The sequence below is a fragment of the Talpa europaea genome (assembly GCF_964194135.1).
Source record: "Talpa europaea genome assembly, chromosome: X".
Taxonomy (NCBI): domain Eukaryota; kingdom Metazoa; phylum Chordata; class Mammalia; order Eulipotyphla; family Talpidae; genus Talpa; species Talpa europaea.
In genome coordinates, this window is record NC_140081.1 from 92,815,776 (window position 1) to 92,834,395 (window position 18,620).

General features: G+C 43.7%; 1 protein-coding gene across 5 annotated transcripts in view; it reads left to right on the top strand.

The window, feature by feature from the left end:
- The window catches only part of AFF2 (ALF transcription elongation factor 2), a gene marked incomplete at both ends in the record, with an annotated part of 417,693 nt that overhangs the window by 368,239 nt on the left and 30,834 nt on the right, over positions 1-18,620 (top strand). For all 5 annotated transcript variants that reach the window (XM_084259153.1, XM_084259155.1, XM_084259154.1 and 2 more), the window contains one exon: positions 18,426-18,585. In XM_084259153.1, coding sequence (XP_084115279.1) covers positions 18,426-18,585 — 160 coding nt within the window. The remainder of the gene's footprint in view (positions 1-18,425; positions 18,586-18,620) is intronic.

Sequence of the window (18,620 nt, forward strand, 5' to 3'; positions counted from 1 at the left end):
AAACGGTCAGTCTGTTGTTGACTGAAACATTACTAAATGACACGTGTTCAGCCCCTGGCCCAGAGTAGTGGCTCACAAAATGGGCACATATTCCTGTTATCTATTATTAGTGGTTTACTTTGTCAGTCATTGAATTCAGCAAATTTACCCAATTCACAAAACACACATTTTTATATTTATTCATGTTCATTCATGCATCAGATAGTCATCAAACACCTAGAAACACCAGACACCATTCTAGGAGCTGGAGATACAGCAGGAAGCAAACAGTATGAAGTTCTGCCCTAGTGGAGTTTATATTCCACTGAGGGGAGAGAGATCACAAATGGCAAATATATGATAGTAGAATAAGTTGGAAGGCTTGGTGAGTATTATAGAGAGAAATAAATCAGAAGAGTGCTAAAAGGGATGAGTAAATTTGCAGTTTTCAGTAGGGTAGACAGGGAAGGCCTCCCTGAAAGGTGGCATCTGAGCAAAGACCTCAAAGATGGAGGAATGAGTCCTGAAGAAATTTGGGGAAGATTATTCCAAAAAGGAATAGCACATGTAAAGGCCCTGAGGCAGATGTGCACCTGGTGTGCCTGAGAAACAGTAAAGATTGTTTGGCCGAAGCTGAGTATGTGAGAGACTGCTAGGAGAAGGCTCAGAGTGTTCACTGGAAACCATTGCACAAGATCTTGTAGGCCATTGGAAAGACTTGGGCTTTGACTCTGAGCAAGTTGGGAGCCACGGGAGGATTCTGAACAGAGGAGGGACCCAATCTGACTTATGTCATAATAGGATCAAACCACAGCTGTTGAGGAATGACTGTGAGGAGCAGGGGTGCAGGCAGAGAGGACGGAAAGGGGACTACTGCCATAGTCCAGGCAAGCATGTGGTGGCTTAGGCCAAGGAGTGGTGGTGAAGGTGGTGAAGAGTCGATGGATTAGGGCTATATTTTGAAGAGAGAACACACAAGACTTGCTAATGAGTTAATTGAATGGAGATATGAAAAAATACAGTAGGCAAAAATTGAGTCCATGATTTTTAACCTGAGAACTTGGAAAAAGATTATTACTATTAATTGAATAATTCATTATAACTATTGCTAACATGCTAACAGTAAGACCAGTTGGAAATATTTGAATAAGTTCTTCCAATAAACGAACCAGGAGGAAGTTTAGTTCAAAGAGAAATGTCCAAAATACAGAAAGATATTTCTCTTCAGTTACTAGTTCCGAAATTTGAATGTACACCTATAAAGCTTATTAAGAAAACTATGACCTATGGCTGTGAAATCAGATCCTCTGCTTTAAGCACACACACACATACACAATCACAAACACAGTTGTCACTGTTATGCTTTTAGACCACTGATAAAGTCAAATGCCTGGTTTGTGGCCAATCGCCAACCATCTTTCAAAGTAAAATAGATGGTTGATTTAAATAAAAGATTTTCCCTCTCTGGGTTTTCTGTATTAATCAGCTTCTGTCCACCACCAAGGCAGATTGGCCTTGGCCAATCTTATCAAGTGGGGGTTAGGAGTTGGATTGAGTCACTCACATGACCTTATAGTTCACTGAACACCCTGCTGATTGACCTCAGTTCCTCTTCTGACCTCAGAGAGATGATTAATAAAAATCCCTGAGGTCCTCTGCAGCTATGTGGTTCTATGATATTATGAATCTGCTGCTACTATGAAATTGTTAGACCATTTGCCTTTTAAAACCGGGTCTTTACAAAACCAGAAACCTAAATGATGGTGATGAATATTTTATTTAACTTGCATATCTGAATGAATCCCATGTCACTTCAATATAGCATTATAATAAAAGATCATAGCCTGCGGAATCAGAAGGACTCTCATTCAAATATTTAAGCAGGTTGCTTCACCTCTCTACACCTCAGTTTTCTCACCTGTAAAATAAGAAAACAATAGTACTATGTGCTTCTTGGGTCTGTTGTGAGGGTTGGGCGAGATTTCTGAGCAGGGGTCGGCATCGGACCTGGTGTGACTATGAGCCCAGTGAATAGCTGTCATCATCGTCATTGCTGGGAATTGAAGAGAATTGGTAAACATCAGACATGTTCAGTTGTCACTCGCGAAAGCTGCAGATTTTCTTTTTAGAGATTTATTTATGCATACAAGAGCTGGGGTGTAGGCTAGAGGTGTGGGGGCGGGAGATGAGAGGATTCACCAGACAGAGTGAGGAGCAGAACAGGTGGACCTACTGAAATATACTGCTGAGGGCAGCAGCAGGCGAGACAGGCAAGGTCTGCTGCGCGATATGTGGGTCAGCTCCCTGGCCGGGATCCACTCATGCTGCAATGGCTGCTGATAGCTTGATGGTGCTGTATCTTTAACCCATGTACCACCAGGGAGGCCCCTCTGCAGATAATTTTAGAAAAGGATTTGTGTACAGATTTTAGTACTTGTTCTCCACTACATTGGAGATATATCTGAAAATATACATATGGATGAGAGATTGGCTGAAAAATTGAACTTTTCAAAGTGTGTTTCAGCAAAACAACCAAAAAGTGGGATTGTTTCCTCCTAGATCCCGACTAGCAGACAGTCAGGCACAGGTTAAGAACTGGATAAAATTAAATAGTATTAATATCATCAGAATGCATACAATTTGGGTGGTCAGGGCGGTAAAAGAAGATTTTGGTGGGAAAGAATGTTGAGGGAAAGAAGATGTATGTATGCATCACATGCTAATAAGTGGGTCTAACACTGAGGTGTCAAACTCAGTAGTGAGGAGCTTAACCTATTTTGAAATTAGATTTACGTGAGACTTTCTCTTTACACGCTGCAGGCTGTGGCTAGGCTAGCAATGAGTATAATTTTGTCATCAGATATACATCATATACAGAGAGTGAATGGCAAAATCCTCCACCCAGTGGTTCACCTTCAGAGGCGGTGCTGTTGGTGTTCTCTGATCTCATCCGGGAAGATCCGCCCCCGAACTCCGGTCTCTAGTTGCAGGTGATGTCCCCTCCTTCTGGAGGCTGGAAAGAATATGAGGACTTTTGAGTAAGTGCGAAGCCCCGGTTGCTTCCCTGCCATGCAGTCAGAAGCTGGCCCGCAATCTGAGTGTTTCACAATAATTGCCATGTTTTCAGTGAGAATGATAAAAAGGCAGATATCAAAGCAAATATCAAGCCTCTGGCTGACAAAAGCCGATTTTAGAAAGAAATGTGAAAATAGCAACTTACTTCAGCAATAGAGTATATTTTATACTCCAGGTTTTTGTTGTGTTTTTTTTTTTTTTCGTTTTGTAGAATCATGACTTTCTAGTAAATGACATCCCAGAAGATCTTTATCAAAGTGGAAAGCTGTGAGAAGGAGCATCTCGCACTCGCTTTAATATTTCGCCATTTCTTTTGACATTTTCCTGCCTAGAGATCTAATTCCATTAAATATGTACATTTTGGCAGGGCGGGGCGGGGGGCTGGAAGTCTTCTTCATGTATCTTTCAGATAAATCTTAAAAGTACATAAGGTCTGTAGGGCAGCTTTTTGTTTTTAAGTGCAAATGAGACACACGGTAGAATATTGTCTATGAGGGTTTCCAAATTATTTATATTCCTGCAGAGCCTTACTTTGCACTCTCTGTGATAATGATAAGGGAGAAGGGAAGATTCCAACGTGCCTTCTGCAGAGCCCTGTCAAACCGCATTAGTCATATCTAATATCTGACGTGCAGCAACTTTGGCTGATGGCTGCTTTGATTGGCTTTATTAAGCATTCCCATGGCTACAATGTGGTCTGATGGACAGGCAAATAGAAGGTACCGGTGCCAAGGTAGCTGTGCACCAGGGAATATTCCACGATGCTTTGCAAATGGACATGGATTGACTACTCTGATTCACCCTCAGACTCTCTAGAACCTTGGAGTGTGTGTTTGCTAAATTGGTAGAAATAGATTCCAGATCCTATAAACACTGTAGGTGATCGAGACGTCTCCTAGTAGACCTTTCAAGCCTACACCCTTGCAGCCATAATTTCTTCTGTGGATTTTATCTTTCATTCCCTCTATCTTCAACTTTCCCTTGCAATCTTACTTAAGCAAACTCCCACCATAGGTTTCACAAATGCAGGATTGTCAAATTCTCCTCTTACGGGGAGCCTATTGTGGGTGGGGTGAGGGAAGCGGAATTGGAACTGGATATTGGGGTCATCGACAGGTGCTGCTGTAGATGACTATCTTTATAGTAGCCGACACCTCAGTGAAACAACAGAAAACCCGAAGTCCTTGCATAATTAAGTTAGTCACAGCACTGAGCCGTGACTGCAGACTTGGGATGGTCAGGTTGCCAGGCGACATTGCTCAGAAACTTGGGGCCAGCCTGGCAGTAGGCGGCTGCAGGCCAGGCCCACAGCACTCCTGGGATGCCACAGGGGACCAGGCTTAAGAACAGTTTTTCCTTTGCATTCTGAAAGCAAGAAACAAGTCTTTGATTATAAGCTTCTCAGGGCCCAGATACCCCCATCCAAAGGCAGTGAGACTGAGAGTAACCCTTACAGCTCATCAGCACGCACACTCAAACTGTAATAATGTTAGGTGAGGAGTGTAGACTAATCTCAGCGTGGCCAGTGTTGCACAGTGTGCGCGTGTGTCAGATCATCATGTCGCACACCTTAACTTCACACACTCTTCTATGTCAGTTACATCTCAATACAGTTGGAAAAAATAAAGACAATGAGAGCAGACTTTAGGAACACAGTGTGAGAACCCAGAGGAAAGGACCTTGCAGAGGAAAAGAAAGGGACAATCTCCTTGTCAGAATAAATGCAAGGAAATCAAATCCCCAGCCCCCCTGAGACGCTTGCTTTGTCAGAGACCTGTCTGCACGGGCAAAGCCGGTTCTTCTTTTCTCAGCGCTGGTGCCTAAAAGCCCCGTGTCTTCCCTTATCATTGGATAATGGCAGGAGCTTTGCTCAACTAATTTTTCTATCACCACAGACAAGGATATGTTGAAGTTACTACATGGTAGAGGGGATGGTGGGAATAAAGGGAGTGCACAAAATCTGTTGCTTTTGCAAAATTGTCATCGAAAGGATAGCCAGAACATAAATGATACTGTTTTGGCTTCAAAAGGGTAAGCAGGTGTCTCCGAAGTCCCAAATGAGCTGTGTACAAGCTTGTACAAACAAGCGCAGAATCAGGCCTGTTTGTTATTCACACAAACAGAGTTTAAACCATCTGAATCCCACAGTTCCCAGAATTCAGATGGTGCACAATGGTCCATAATGAGCAGCACCTGTGCTTACCTCAATTACCAGACAGTTCTGAACAACGGCAGAAAGGGCTTTACTAGAATTTTTTTTCAATAATAGATTTAGTTATGTCTTTCATAATTGGATTCAAAAGCTCCAAATTTCATTTTGCAACTTGTTCATAAAATTTGTATGAAAAAGTCTGGCATTTATTCAAAAGAAATAGTCTATGAAGGAAAAATTGCAAAACAGCCAACCGCTGGTAACTAAGCAGCCAAATTATAGTCCAAGCACTTGGCAAATACACCATCTTTTTATTATTTCAGTAATTGAATTTCTGTTAAAGCGTGGAGCATGATTTAACATGAGGAATTTATTTATAATACAATAGTGTTTCAGTAATAAATGCATTATTATTGTCACTTTTAATGGAGTCTTATGTATTCCCTCTGAGACTCTGGCCGACTTTGAGACAGCCACTGCACCAGCGTTGTTTGTAGACAATTGAATTAATTGGAGACAGGGTCATTAACTCGACCTGAATACCTCTGATTGCTTCTGTAAATAAGGTTAGAGAGCAAATGGCTAATCTTCGTTGTCATTATAGATTCCTCTTACATTTTCACACTGCCTTGTATATTAAGATCATTTTGCTAAGCAGCTTTTCAGAGTCTCCTCATATTTACAGTATTGTCTTGCGTGGCACATGAGCGTAATTGTAGCAGACTTATATTACATTCTCCAGATCTATATAAAACATGAAGCTAGAAAATAACCTATGTTGAATCACAACTCATAAAAACCATCAGACCAATAAATGAATAAGCCGCAGTATAGAAACCATCATATTAAAGGAAAGTAAAAATCACAAAGCAAAGTTGCTTTGGCCTCCTCTTGCACATCATGTACGATTCGGAAACACAGTTAACACAGGATGGGCTTCCAAAGACGCAATCCCTGAAGAAGCACAGCAAGGGCAGCAGTGGTTAAAATCACTTTATGAAAAAAAAAATTAAAAAATAAAGAAATAAAATTGCCTTTTGTTTCGCTGCTGCCCTTTCCTGCCCTCCTATGAAGACACATCAACACGCACATTACAGGAGATGGGGGCATTTCTCTGAGCTCATTCTAGATGAAATTAATGAAGACCTGTTTGAAATATAGATCTTAAAAACCTTTCATATTTGTCTTATTGTCAATTTCCAGAGCATTATCCAGTTACAGTCACACAAAATATTTAGAGAGGATTTCGGGGGGAAATACTCTCCTATTATATGACTCAAATAATCCAAACAGAACACATACTGGGAACCGCTCTAAAAATGGACTTTCTCAAGTCATTTTATAATACAATTCAGAAATAAGGGCCCATTAAAAATGGACATGATTATGTTAAATAATGAAACTTTCATTATTAAGATACAAGAATGAGAGGAGGAAGAAAGGAAAGTCATTTTATGCTGTTATTTTTCTTGACAAGATTAAAAAATTACTGAAACTATCAAAGAGATTGCCTTTACTACATCTGTATTAGAACTTCCGTACTACTAGAAGAGTAAGTTAATTCTGTATAAACCATGGTTCCAGCTGTGGAGAGGCTGATCGTTACTGCTAACTGGAAGCCTGTCCCTTCCCCCCAGTGTTATTGAGGTATGATCAACAAATAAAAATTGTATATACTTAACACGTGCAGTGTTGTGATGTGCAATTACATTGTGAAGTGATCCCCACAATCAAGCAGTTAACACATCCATCACCTCACATGATTACCTTTTTTCTGGTGGTGAAAGCACTTGAGAGCTGTCCTGGGCAAATGGCGAGACTACATTAACTGTGGTCACCACATTGCATTTTACATTTCCAGAACTTGTAACTGAAAGTTTGATCAGTATCCTCCCTTCCCCCCAGTTCCCAGCCCTTGGGATCCACCATTTAACTATCTGGGTATATGAGTTGGACTTTCTTGTAGATTCCACAGATAAGTGAAAATATGCAGTATTTTTCTTCTCTCTGGTTTGTTTTACTTAGTATAATGTCCTCCACGGTTTTCCATGTTGTTACAAATGGCAGGATTTTCTTCTTTTTTAATGCTGAATAATATTCCATTATATATGTATATATGTTATATATAGTGTGAGTAGGTATGTGTGTATATACATATACATACCCTATACATCTTTATCCATTCATCTGTCCACACTTAGGATATGTCCATGTGCTGGAAACCTATCATTTTTTCATGATTTTCATATTTAATTGAAAGAGTTAACATTTCATTTGGATATTTGATGAGTCGTGTAAAACACTATTTCAGTTCCTTCAAGTTTTTTGTTCTTAAATAGTGTTATCTGTACAACTAGCCTTTGCATATATGATGAGGACTTGAGTATTTGATTCATGTGAATATAAATTTGTGGATCTATTTAAATATAGCTAAATGGAGATTAACGTAAGCATCATCTGTGAGCTGTATCTTCTTTATTAAATGACTGATATCCAGCATGGACTGCACAGAAACCAACATTTCTGTCATTAGTCAGCTAACAGCATCTTTATTAAATTAAAGCAAGTGGCTTCAAACACAAAATTTAAAGGCACCCAAAAACTCGAGACTCAACATAATTGATATTATAGTACAATACTTAAAAAATGAAAATCAATGTGGAATATTCCCAGTTAAATATCAAAAATTTTAAATCAAAAATGAATAAGAAAAATTAACATTATACACCTCCCCTGAAGGAGAAAAATGTTGTTTTACTGCTGAGTTGACCATCTAAATTGATGCTGAAATCATTTTATTTCTCTTGGTGTCAGCCATCTTGGATTTTAACCAATAAATTGATACACACTCACATACACACTCACTCGTGTGTCCACATTTTTTTATTTTAAAATCGTATGGGGTTGATGATGTTCTTACTTTACCTTAAAGCTTTTTAGGTTAGAAATCTTTGCCAATTTGGGGCATTCTTTTCTTTTTCTTTTTTTAATTTCCCATCTAATATCTATTATTTTTTATATTGAAATAACATTGCATTATAACATTGTCAGCTTCGGGTATTCATCCTTGAAAATCAACATGTGTTTCTACTACATTAAATTCACTAAAAGTCCAAATCTATCCACCACACCATTGTCCACTTGGTCCTGGTTTGCCTATCCCTTTCCCCTGTGGTAAGCAGTAAATGGTCTTATGGGTAAGGGCCAGGCCTAGCCTTGGGCTGGCAGTAGCCTAGGGAGAAGGAAGGACCCCCCCCCCAGACACGAGGGGAGGGGATTTGGCTACCCCCTCAAAAAATAGTGCTTTTTTAATCCTTTTTTCTAAATTCCACCTTCTTTGGGATGACTAAATTTCCCAAGTTCTGCATGATACATTCCTCCACATGGCAAATGTCTCTTAAAGACAAAGCCAAACAACCTGACCTTCTGACGACTAGCCTCTCTGTCATTATCACAGATCCTCTAATTCCTGGAGAAATGCCTCAGTTTGTTTCCATTTCTTTCTAGGTCAGTTTTTTTTTTTTCCTTAGGTCAGCTGCATTTGTTTGTAACATGGAATTGCCGTTCCTGTTGCCATTGATCTAAATCCAAGTGTAAACCCAGCCGTTGTACGTGCAGGAATCGCTGTTGACTAAGATTGCCTGTTAGCTGTCTGGTTACTAGTGCTCGTGATCAGACTTTCCCCTTGATGTCAAAAGCGAGTTGGGTACAAGATCAAACGAGCTTCCCAAATCTAGAGAGAATTGTGGTCCCTTCTGCTCTCATTTACACTTGACCTCCTTTAATTTAGCATTGACGAGAACGGAGGCTGTTGGCGGGAAGGCAGATTTTGGGGGCAGATAGCATTATGGGATTAAACAGCCAGTATTTCCTTTGCTGTCATTCAAAATAACAGGCATAGGAAACGGTTTAAAATAGCTGGGCTTTTTGTCTTAGAAGGCTTCTGTATAGGCAATTTAAGATGTCAGCTTTAAATATGACATTGATACTCTTCGACAAAGGATGGGAGTGAATTCTTATAGAAACTGTCGGGTTTTTTTTTCTCCCTGTTTATTAATGGTCTTTTTTGATTTATGGAAAATGCTGGGGAGGATTTTCAGGTCCATTTATCATGGGAAGGGAACACCTTCTTGTTCTTAATGTGAGTGTGTCGTAATTAGCAATGCATGTGGGCGAGGAGATTTAGTTCTGTCTTTTGTGAAAGTCCTTCAACCTCGTATTTAATCCCAAATTGATTGAATATTTTTCTTCCATGAGGAAATTAATTATGCCATAGAAGAATCATCAACTAGAAAGGGAGTTCATATCAGGCATAATGTAGACCAAGCTGGTTAATGTATCAAAATAGGAGGAGAGGCACGCACGCCCCACACCACTGAGAATAATGGAATCGTCACTTTAATGAAAACTGAGAGGGGGTCTGTGTGTGTGGCTCTAGGTTTCATTTCTTTCTGGTGTTCACACATCTATGGCTGTGGCTCTAAATGCCAATACCTTAAAAATGCCCATGCAAGGAAGTTGCATTTTGTCAGTGGAACTGAAGCAGAAGAGTCAGGTACCGTCAGGCAACTTATTTGCCTAATGATTTTCAGCAGAATCTTCTCATCAGAATGGTGTGTGGTCGGGTGGGCCGGCCCCCTTAGTCACTCCCATTGAGCGTCAGCAGTACCTCAGCCTTTCATAGAGAACTTGTTCTTTCACAGGTGACCTTGCTTGCGCTGATTTTCTATTCATTGCAAGGCCACTCGGATGACATGAAAATAGCAGATGTTATCACGCTAGTCACCCCACAGTGAGTGTGCGGTCTGGCCCCTGCCAGTGGTTAGCACAACACACAATTCAACAATAATTTTTTTTTTAAATAAATTTTATTGTTATATTCCCCATACAATTGCAGCCCCCCATTCTGACCCCAATCCCTCCCCTCCCGCCCCCGCCCCCCTAAAAGTGTCTCTGGTTCATAGTTTTTTGTTGATTTTGATTTTCACTTTCTTATAGTTATTCATTTTCCTGGTCCCTTATTTAAGTTTTCTAGATTCCTGCTATGAGTGAGACCATCCGGTATTTTTCTTTTTCTTTTTGGCTTATTTCACTGAGCATGATCCCTTCCAGCGCCATCCATGTTGCTGCAAATTGCATATGTTTATCTTTTTTGAATGCTGAGTAATATTCCATGGTCCATAAATATGTACCACATCTTCTTGATCCAGTCATCTATTTTTGGGCATTTGGGCTGTTTCCAAAGCTTAGCTATTGTAAACAGTGCTGCTGTAAACATAGGGGTGCAGGTGCTCTTTGGAGTTGATGTTTCTGTGTCCTTTGGGTAAATACCTAGGAGTGGAATTGCTGGATCATATGGAAGCTCTATGTTTAGTAGGTCCAGAAATCTCCACACAGCTTTCCACAGTGGTAATTCAACAATAATTAAGTGATAAATTGTGATGCAGTTAGTAGAAAGAAACCGGATCAAGGAGATGGCTGTGAGAATTAAAACCATTGGACGAGACCTCCTATTACTTGAATTTGGGCTTAAAAAGATAAAGATTGGTGCAAGCAGAAGAGGGAGCCATGTCACTCGAGACAGAACAGGATGAGCAAAGGCATGGAGGCAGCATGGGAACGGGAAGCTCCCAAACTTGGCAGGCGAGTTGGCAATGGGGGATGTGACACTGGCACTGAAGTTAGGTAGGCTGGTGGTGGAGCCAGAGCTCTGAAAATCTCGTCAAGAAGACAGCCTCTATCTGCGAGGAAGCCATGATGAATTCTGAACCCAGGGGCTCTCGTGACACGATGTGCTCGCTGAGACCAAGTCCAAAAGGAGTCAGTTTTCAGGCCATCAGTGAGGGACATCAGGCGAGTAAGGGGAGAACACACTTGAGAGACCGCAGGACCGGGGTTGGTGGTGGCAATTCAGATCACAGTTTCCGAGCTCAGGGTGGGGTGAGGCCCGGTGGCTGGGCCTCCAAGCACGCGGTGTTGCTTGTGCCTCTTCCCCAGGTGACGGTTAGATCACTGCAGTCTTGACAGTGGCCATTTTGGCCATTAACTTAGTTTTTTATTTAATCTGTTTGCGATGTATTTCAGACATGCTTTGAAAGATACACTCAGTAATGAAGCCGTGGGCTCTGTGTGTGAGTGTGAAGGAGTCAAACAAAACAAGGCTTTTTAGCATAAGGGCTGGTGACCTTCAGTGTTGCCAATGCCAAATTTTTCAACCTATCTCATGGGTCACTGGAAGATTTGGGATTAAGTCTGGGTTCCTCTACTTGCCTTTTGCTATGATTACACACATGAATTATGTAGTGGGTGCCTGATTCTTTTTATTTCTTCAAGATAGACTTGATATTAAAGAAACGGTCACAGTAGCCTGATGAACCCCAAGTGCCCCCGACCCTAGCCACGTGACTTTGGCTAAGCTCGGTCCTGTAAAGTGGGGAGGACACCTGCTCTGTCCACCTCCTGCAGTTATTGTAGCAATCAGATGACATCATGGGAGCGAAAATGCTAGAAAGCCCTCCAGTGCTCTGCATGAAAAAGTATTTTGGTCTTGTTGATGCACTGATGACAATATTCCATGGGGCCCATGGGGGCAGAAAGTGGGCACTTGATAGGTCCAGGCCAGTTCTCTCGGGGAACGCACCCATTCTGTCTTCAACGCACCAAGCATTTTACTGTGTGTGTGTGTGTGTGTGTGTGTGTGTGTGTTAGTGAGAGAGAGAAAGAGAGAGAGAAAGAGAGAGAGAGAGAGAGAGAGAGAGAGAGATAAAGCCTCTGGCCTTGGAAGCTCATCCTCTAAATCACGTATCTGTGATACATCAGGTGACAGACTTGACACGAAGTGGAGCAGCCAATACTGATAAGGAGATTGGCACTGAGGAACATCAAAGAAGAAATATAGTCTAGGGAGGCATCGCAGGAGGCATGCCCGCTGCCCAAATCCAGGAGCAGATGTAAGCGTGATGGGCACCGGGTAAGAAGACATCAAGCAAAGAAAAGGGCTCTGGGGCCATCTCCACCAGCTTTTACACCCCAGGGAATTCTTCCTACCCACAGCCCGGCTCTGCCCACCGGCTCTGTGCCACAGCGGGGCACCTACATAGAAGTTGTCCTGGGCTTAAGTTGCCCCTTCAAAGTTCATCTCCTACCCCACCTACAAGTTGTGACTGATGTGATTCTTTGTTGGCAGGCTGCAGCCTCGTTACAGGTTCCTGGCACCCAGCCTTCTCTGGGTTTCTGATGCATGTGAGCTGCTTTGGTGGGGACCTGGGCTCACTTCCAGTTGCTTCCTTCATCCTCTCCTTTGCTGCCATTTTTAAAAGGGACCTTAAAGGCCAAAGGTGCAAACGTATTTGGCTGTATATGCTCTTATTCTCCCACCTACTTAGCTATTTGATTGGAGCGGAAGCCATGCATCTGCTAAGCTCTCTCCAGGGACTCAGAGAAAGCTGAAACTTGACCAGGTTTGGTTAAAAGCTACGTGAAGCAGTCAGCTTTCTCTGTTGGTAAAGGAACGCAGAATAAAGGAAGGAAAAATAAAACCCACAGTTGGTCTTGAAACTGTGTTTAAGCCTTTAGTTTCAAAATCAAAGCTACCAACTCCCCCCATCGCCCCCAGCGTCTCACCTCTGAACAGCCCCCAGGAGGTTTTAAGTCTTGCTATTGTCAGTGGGCCCACGCCCAGGAGTCTCTGTGTCACCAGGAGTGTGTGATGTGCAGACCTCAGGACACAGTCCAGGCAGCTAGTAAGACATCCAGATGACTCCACCCCATCACTGTTGGAGAGGCACTGAATAGACTTCTCTCACCTGCATGACCTCACTCAGTCCTCCTATAAGGTCATCATGAGCTCCCTTGCATAGGACACTGAGCCCCTGATGTTAAGGGCGTAGCCTCAAATCACACAATAATGAAGTCTTCCGGTTGGCATTCAACGGGAGACCACGTGCTTCCAATCCCATGCTCTTCCCATTGCACAAAAGCCAGTCAGGGCAATGCAGGTGCAGAGGTGTGTGAAATAGCCTGAAAGTGGAAGGAAAAGCACAGGCAGGGAGAGAAGACACACGCCTGGGGATGGTTAGCATCTCCAAAGGTGACCAAGCTGTGCAAGTCAAGTGTGCTTAGGAAAGGCCATCGCCATCCCGCCCTGGCTAGGGCCCGGGTTCGCAGTGCCTGCCTCTAGTGGCCCTGTTCTGGAAACCAGACTTCAGAGAGGAAAACGAAGAGAGGCAAGATCAGCTGTCAATGTTCAGTCCAGTGCCCCCGGGCCAATCCTTCACAACTTAATAATGCAAGCAAATATGGAAGCATTTCACATGATCTGTGAACAGAGATTGGGTCCCTATAAAAATGGGGAAGGCTCATGTTGCTCAAATTCATACAAGACCAGGGTTCACGACAGGACTCCCACATCTGACATCGCATGCTACATGTTCTGATCCACCAGTACCCGCCCCCCACCCCAACGTGCTTGTCCACTCCTTCCTGTGAACGTTCCCACTACAAAGTCGAGCCCACTCTGGAACTTTCCCTTCTTGATGCCCACAAAGCTTAATAGAGCAGAATGATCAGTTCATCATCCTTGTTTATCTCTTGAGAAAGGAATTTACAGTTAAGATTCGAGGAGAGGGCCCTCATGTAGATGTTTCACTTTCTAGAAGCTGTTCATCTGAATTAGTGAAAATTCGGACTTATAAATGAGTCCTACAGAGCAGTGGCTTTAATCCTGTAAAGTCCCCACAATAAGTGTGTGACTGATAAAGTTTTGCCAAGACCAAGTCACTTCAGACCTGCCCTAAAGAGCAGATTGGATTGTGCGGATGTCTCCGCACACGTTTTTTAAATAAGGTCGTAAACAGTCCCCCATCAAATTCCCCACACACTTCAGTTTCTGAAGGATTATAGTCTTCAAGTTGGAAGACACCCTAGAGTTCAGTCACCCTTATCTCAGACCGGCCTCCTTCTGTATGGCCGCCAGCTGGTCGCCTGAGGGCACTGAGCTGCTTTCTGAGGGCAGCTGCAAATTTTGAAAGGTCTCTCCTGGCGTTGAGGAGAAACGTTCCTGAGCAGATCTCTGACTCAGTGGTCCTACTTTTAGCTTGGAGGCCCTGCGAACAAGCCCACTCCCCTTCACGTGGGCTAGACCGCCATGTTTTCCGAAGACTCTCGTCACAGGAACCGCCTTCTTCCCTGCCCCTGTGTCTTCTCCAGGCAAAGTAGTTTCACTTCCTTTCTATAGCTTCCAGCCTCTTCATGTGATGCCATCCCAAACTGACCTCCTTGTTGCAGAGGAGGCCTGCAGAGCGGCTGTCCTGTCTGGGGGTGAAGGTGCCGTGGATACCATTAAAACCCCTTTCCCCAAGGTACTCTCCAGCCTTTCACCTGCCCAGAGCGGGCATCTCCAGTGCTTCCCCAGCTGCCCCCCCACTGGCCTACTCTTTGGCCCTCTCCGCTCAGCCTGAATTTCCCCGCGAGGGTTATGGACCTGCTAAATCAACTTCTTTGCTCTCAGACCTACCCATCGGGGTTGGGGTGAAAATGAGGCTTCGTTCCACTAAGTGCAGACGGCTCGCTCTGATGACTACAGTAGCAAAACCTGGTCTTTGAAAAGGTTGAGCAGTTGACTTTGAAGTTATTACAAACGTGGGTCCTTTCAGAAGTTTTATTGCATTAGGGATGAAGTTGTAGATTACACATTTAATATTTACTGACTATATTAAACATTAATGATTTTTAGTATCACACATTATCTTTGTTTTAACCACTAGCATTCTTTTTTAAAACAGTTTACTAAAGTATGAGAGTAAATGGTGCGTGGGAAATAATTCTAATCCAGTTCATTGAATGAAGAATGTGTAAATTGCACATTAGGCTTCCTCTCCTAGGCAGGGTCGAGGATTGCATGGGCTTGCTTTGCTCATAGCCACTTTAATGGACGTTTGGAAAACAAATTAGTGACTTAAGAAAATAAATGTAGCAGAAGTAGGGATTTAACTGCTGAACAGTTAAGGGATTTCAGTGAAGAACTGAAAGTGAAATATTGTGATTTGCCAACTTGAAAGCAGATTCTGCACACAGAACGTGGCCAGGCCAATAATTCGGATGTGGCTGTTTGGCCTGCTTGTGGAGGCAATGCTGTAGCTTTGGGCCTTTTGCCCCCCCCCCCCGGGAGTACCCCTGCTGAGTGCGTGGGGGGGGGCAGGAAGAGTGCCTCCACTCAGCTGCGGAGCTGACATTCCTCCTCAGAAGGTGCTGGAGAGTGATCCTGCTTCGATTTTGAACTGTTATTCCCCCCACAAATGCCAGCTCGCCTTGCTTGCAGCCATGCAGCTGTCCAGAGAAAGCACTTCTTGCTCAGGAAGACAGTAGGGTCGTCCTTCACCCCCAGTTTAAGTTCTCATGGTGTGCTGTCGGAACTCAAGTCCACCTTCCCTTTCACCCCCAAGTCTCTGTGCCCATCAGGGTGGGTATGAAAACCTGATGTACCTCCGCTAGTACTTGCCCCTGAGTGCTCATTGTCAGCGTGAAGTGGCCACGGGGTCCTTCTGACCACACAGCACATAGCAGTAGACTCATGGGTAAGAAGTTGCAGGGAAAATAATTCCAGGTCTCCTTTCATTGGGTCTCAGTCAAGGTTACTCTTCCATAGGATCATCTTTATTGCACGTCTCTAGATATCTACATTCATACAACTATTTATAGTCCACTTGTGTGATATGGTTTCTCTCCATATCCCCAACCCCTTAGTAACAATTCTGAAATCCAGCAAGTTCTGAGAACTAATTTTGGTAACTTCAAAACAAACTCATTTGATGACAAAACCTAAATGAATGTGCACTATTTATTTAAAGTCATTTTTTTTATTCCTCTTACTATGAACACGCTTCATGAAGGGGAACTTCTCCTGATCCCACTGGGGATGTTATTATATACATGGTAAATTCACCAATTACCTTTAAAAAAATTTTAAAATAGGATATGAAAAATCACCTGCCCTCCAAAGGGCTTTGGATGAGGAACACAGGTCTACAAACACACATTTCCTGCTAAGTTTGTGGAGGTTTTATTTTGATCTGGCAAAAGAATAAGGTGATTTGAGGAAATAAAACATATATCATTCCTGTGTCACCCCAGTACATTCGGTTTTGAGGAAAAACTCCCTGGGGTTGCTTGGTTTCTTACAGAAGTTGCTCAAAAATTACCCAGTAAATAGAAACTCCATCCAGAAATATTCCAAAGTAAATCTAGCTGCTATTTTAATTTGGTAACAATAGGATCAGTGTCTTATGAAAAGTCAGAAATTAATACGCATATGTGAAAGTAAAGCAGGAAGTGAGCTTTTCACTTGAAAATCATACATGTGAGTAGAAATTAGATACTCTCCATCCACCAGCAGGGAGTCTCACGCTACAGATGCTCTGTGCTGGGGGCCGGAGGCCAGGTTAGCACAGTCTCTGGATTAGTCTCACTTAAATATATTCCCTTGAGCTTTACTTAGTAACCAAAGACAAAAGCAATTGATTAGATTTAGAGGGTACTTTACATAAATATGGAGTCATTACTGACATTAAGGCCAGATCTGCAAAGGAATTCAGACAGTCACACTCAGACACGTACAGACCACAGATACACACACACACACACACACACACACATTCACACGCACATTTTCCCAGGGGATATAGCTTCCTATTCCTTTTGCATCCCCTAATCTTTTGGTGTATTTGGACGAGGAATGTTCTGGTAGATAGCATTTACTTAGCAGCTAGCATTTGAAAATGAGCTTTTGCTGCATGAAAGAAAACACCTACCGAGGAGATGAAGGAGCAGTCTCCAGGGACACGAGAGAGCTGACAGAGAGGCGGTCTGCCTTGGATGGTGACTGATGAGGAGCCCGTGCCTGTTGGAAGGGATCCTGTCCTTCCAAAATTCTGGGGAGCAGGCTCCCGTGGGGCGTGGCATGCAGGCAGGCAAGGAAGAATTGTGTGTTTCCAGTCTTGGGCTCAGGGGTCCTTGGGATCCCTCTTTCTGGTTGGAAGGTGGACCGCAGGACGCCCTACCCTGCAGGGCGAGGACTGAAGGGAAGAGCGAGTCATGGAGGGGGAGGGGCACCAAAAGGGGGGTCAGGTGGCCAGATAGACAGAAGGGTGTGCCAGTCAGCACAGCGCTGACCCCCAGCCACCCCTCACTGTGATTCAACTTAGCTCCGAAGACTGGGTTGGGCTGGTGAGCTGAGGGGGAATGAGAGGTCGCCCCCGGGGTTAGAGCCCCATTTCCGAGCAAAACCAAGTCAGGAGACAATGAGCAAAAGGACAGTGAGGCCCCGACACACCCCAGCATGCCAAGAGGCAGCTCAGGCTGATTTGTTATGGGCACAGGGAGCAAACAATTAGTGAGGGAAATTATTGATGATCAATAAAAGCAGCGTAGCAAATGGTGTCCATTTTCAAATGCCTGGCTTGGTCAGCTTCACAAATTTAAAATCAATCATTTCAGACGGTGGGTCCTTTATGAACTTACCTCCTGGTAAGAGTTTGACAAAGAGTTTTGCAAACATTCTGGTGGAGGAGGCCAAGAACTCACCCTCTCCTGCCCTTACTCACACAACCCTCGCTGGTCCCCGGTGCGGTGCTGGGCCCTGGGACCCTAAGTGAAACTCAGTGCTCCCCGCTCCTGCTGTTTGAGGAAGCTGGGGCCAGGCCTCTCATCTCAGTTCTCTAGCTAACTGAAAGGCAGAGGCAAGCCTCCCCCACCTCAAACCTCAGTTTCCCCAATTAAAATGAGGTTAAACTCACCCTTCTGGGTGAGAATCTTAGGCGGGTTAGAGCCAAGACCAGAGCCCCTTGACACATTGGAGGGTTTTTGACTAAGATGGTGACAGGAAATGAAACTCTCTTAACTGAAATAAAATAGGGGTGGGATGCATTGAGAATCTGAGGCTTTGTGTCTGCATTCAGAGCACATGAAAGTCAACTTAAAGTTTCCCTCAAAGAAAGGGAAGAAGGGCTTTCCTGGGTGGGGGCGGGAGAGGTCTTGGTTCCACACAGACCTCATTCTGTTCTAACCTTTGACCCCATGGGACATTCTCCCACCTCCCCTCTGTAATGCGTGGTGAGTGCCCCATTCTGCCCGTCTCACAGATATAGGTGCTTCTGCTGAAATGGGCTTTTTCCAGCTGCTTTGAGACTGGAAGGGGCAATGAATGATGTGGTTTTTCTTTCAGCCCACTCCTGGCCACTGCTCCGCCCCCATCTGCAGTGCCAGCCAGCGGAGGGTCTGGCAGCTCCAGTGACTCAGAGAGCAGCTCTGAGTCCGACTCAGACACCGAAAGCAGCACCACCGACAGTGAAGCCAATGAGGCGCCTCGCGTGGCCACGCCAGAGGTAGGTAAAGTGGCCTGGGCCCCGGTCGCCATATT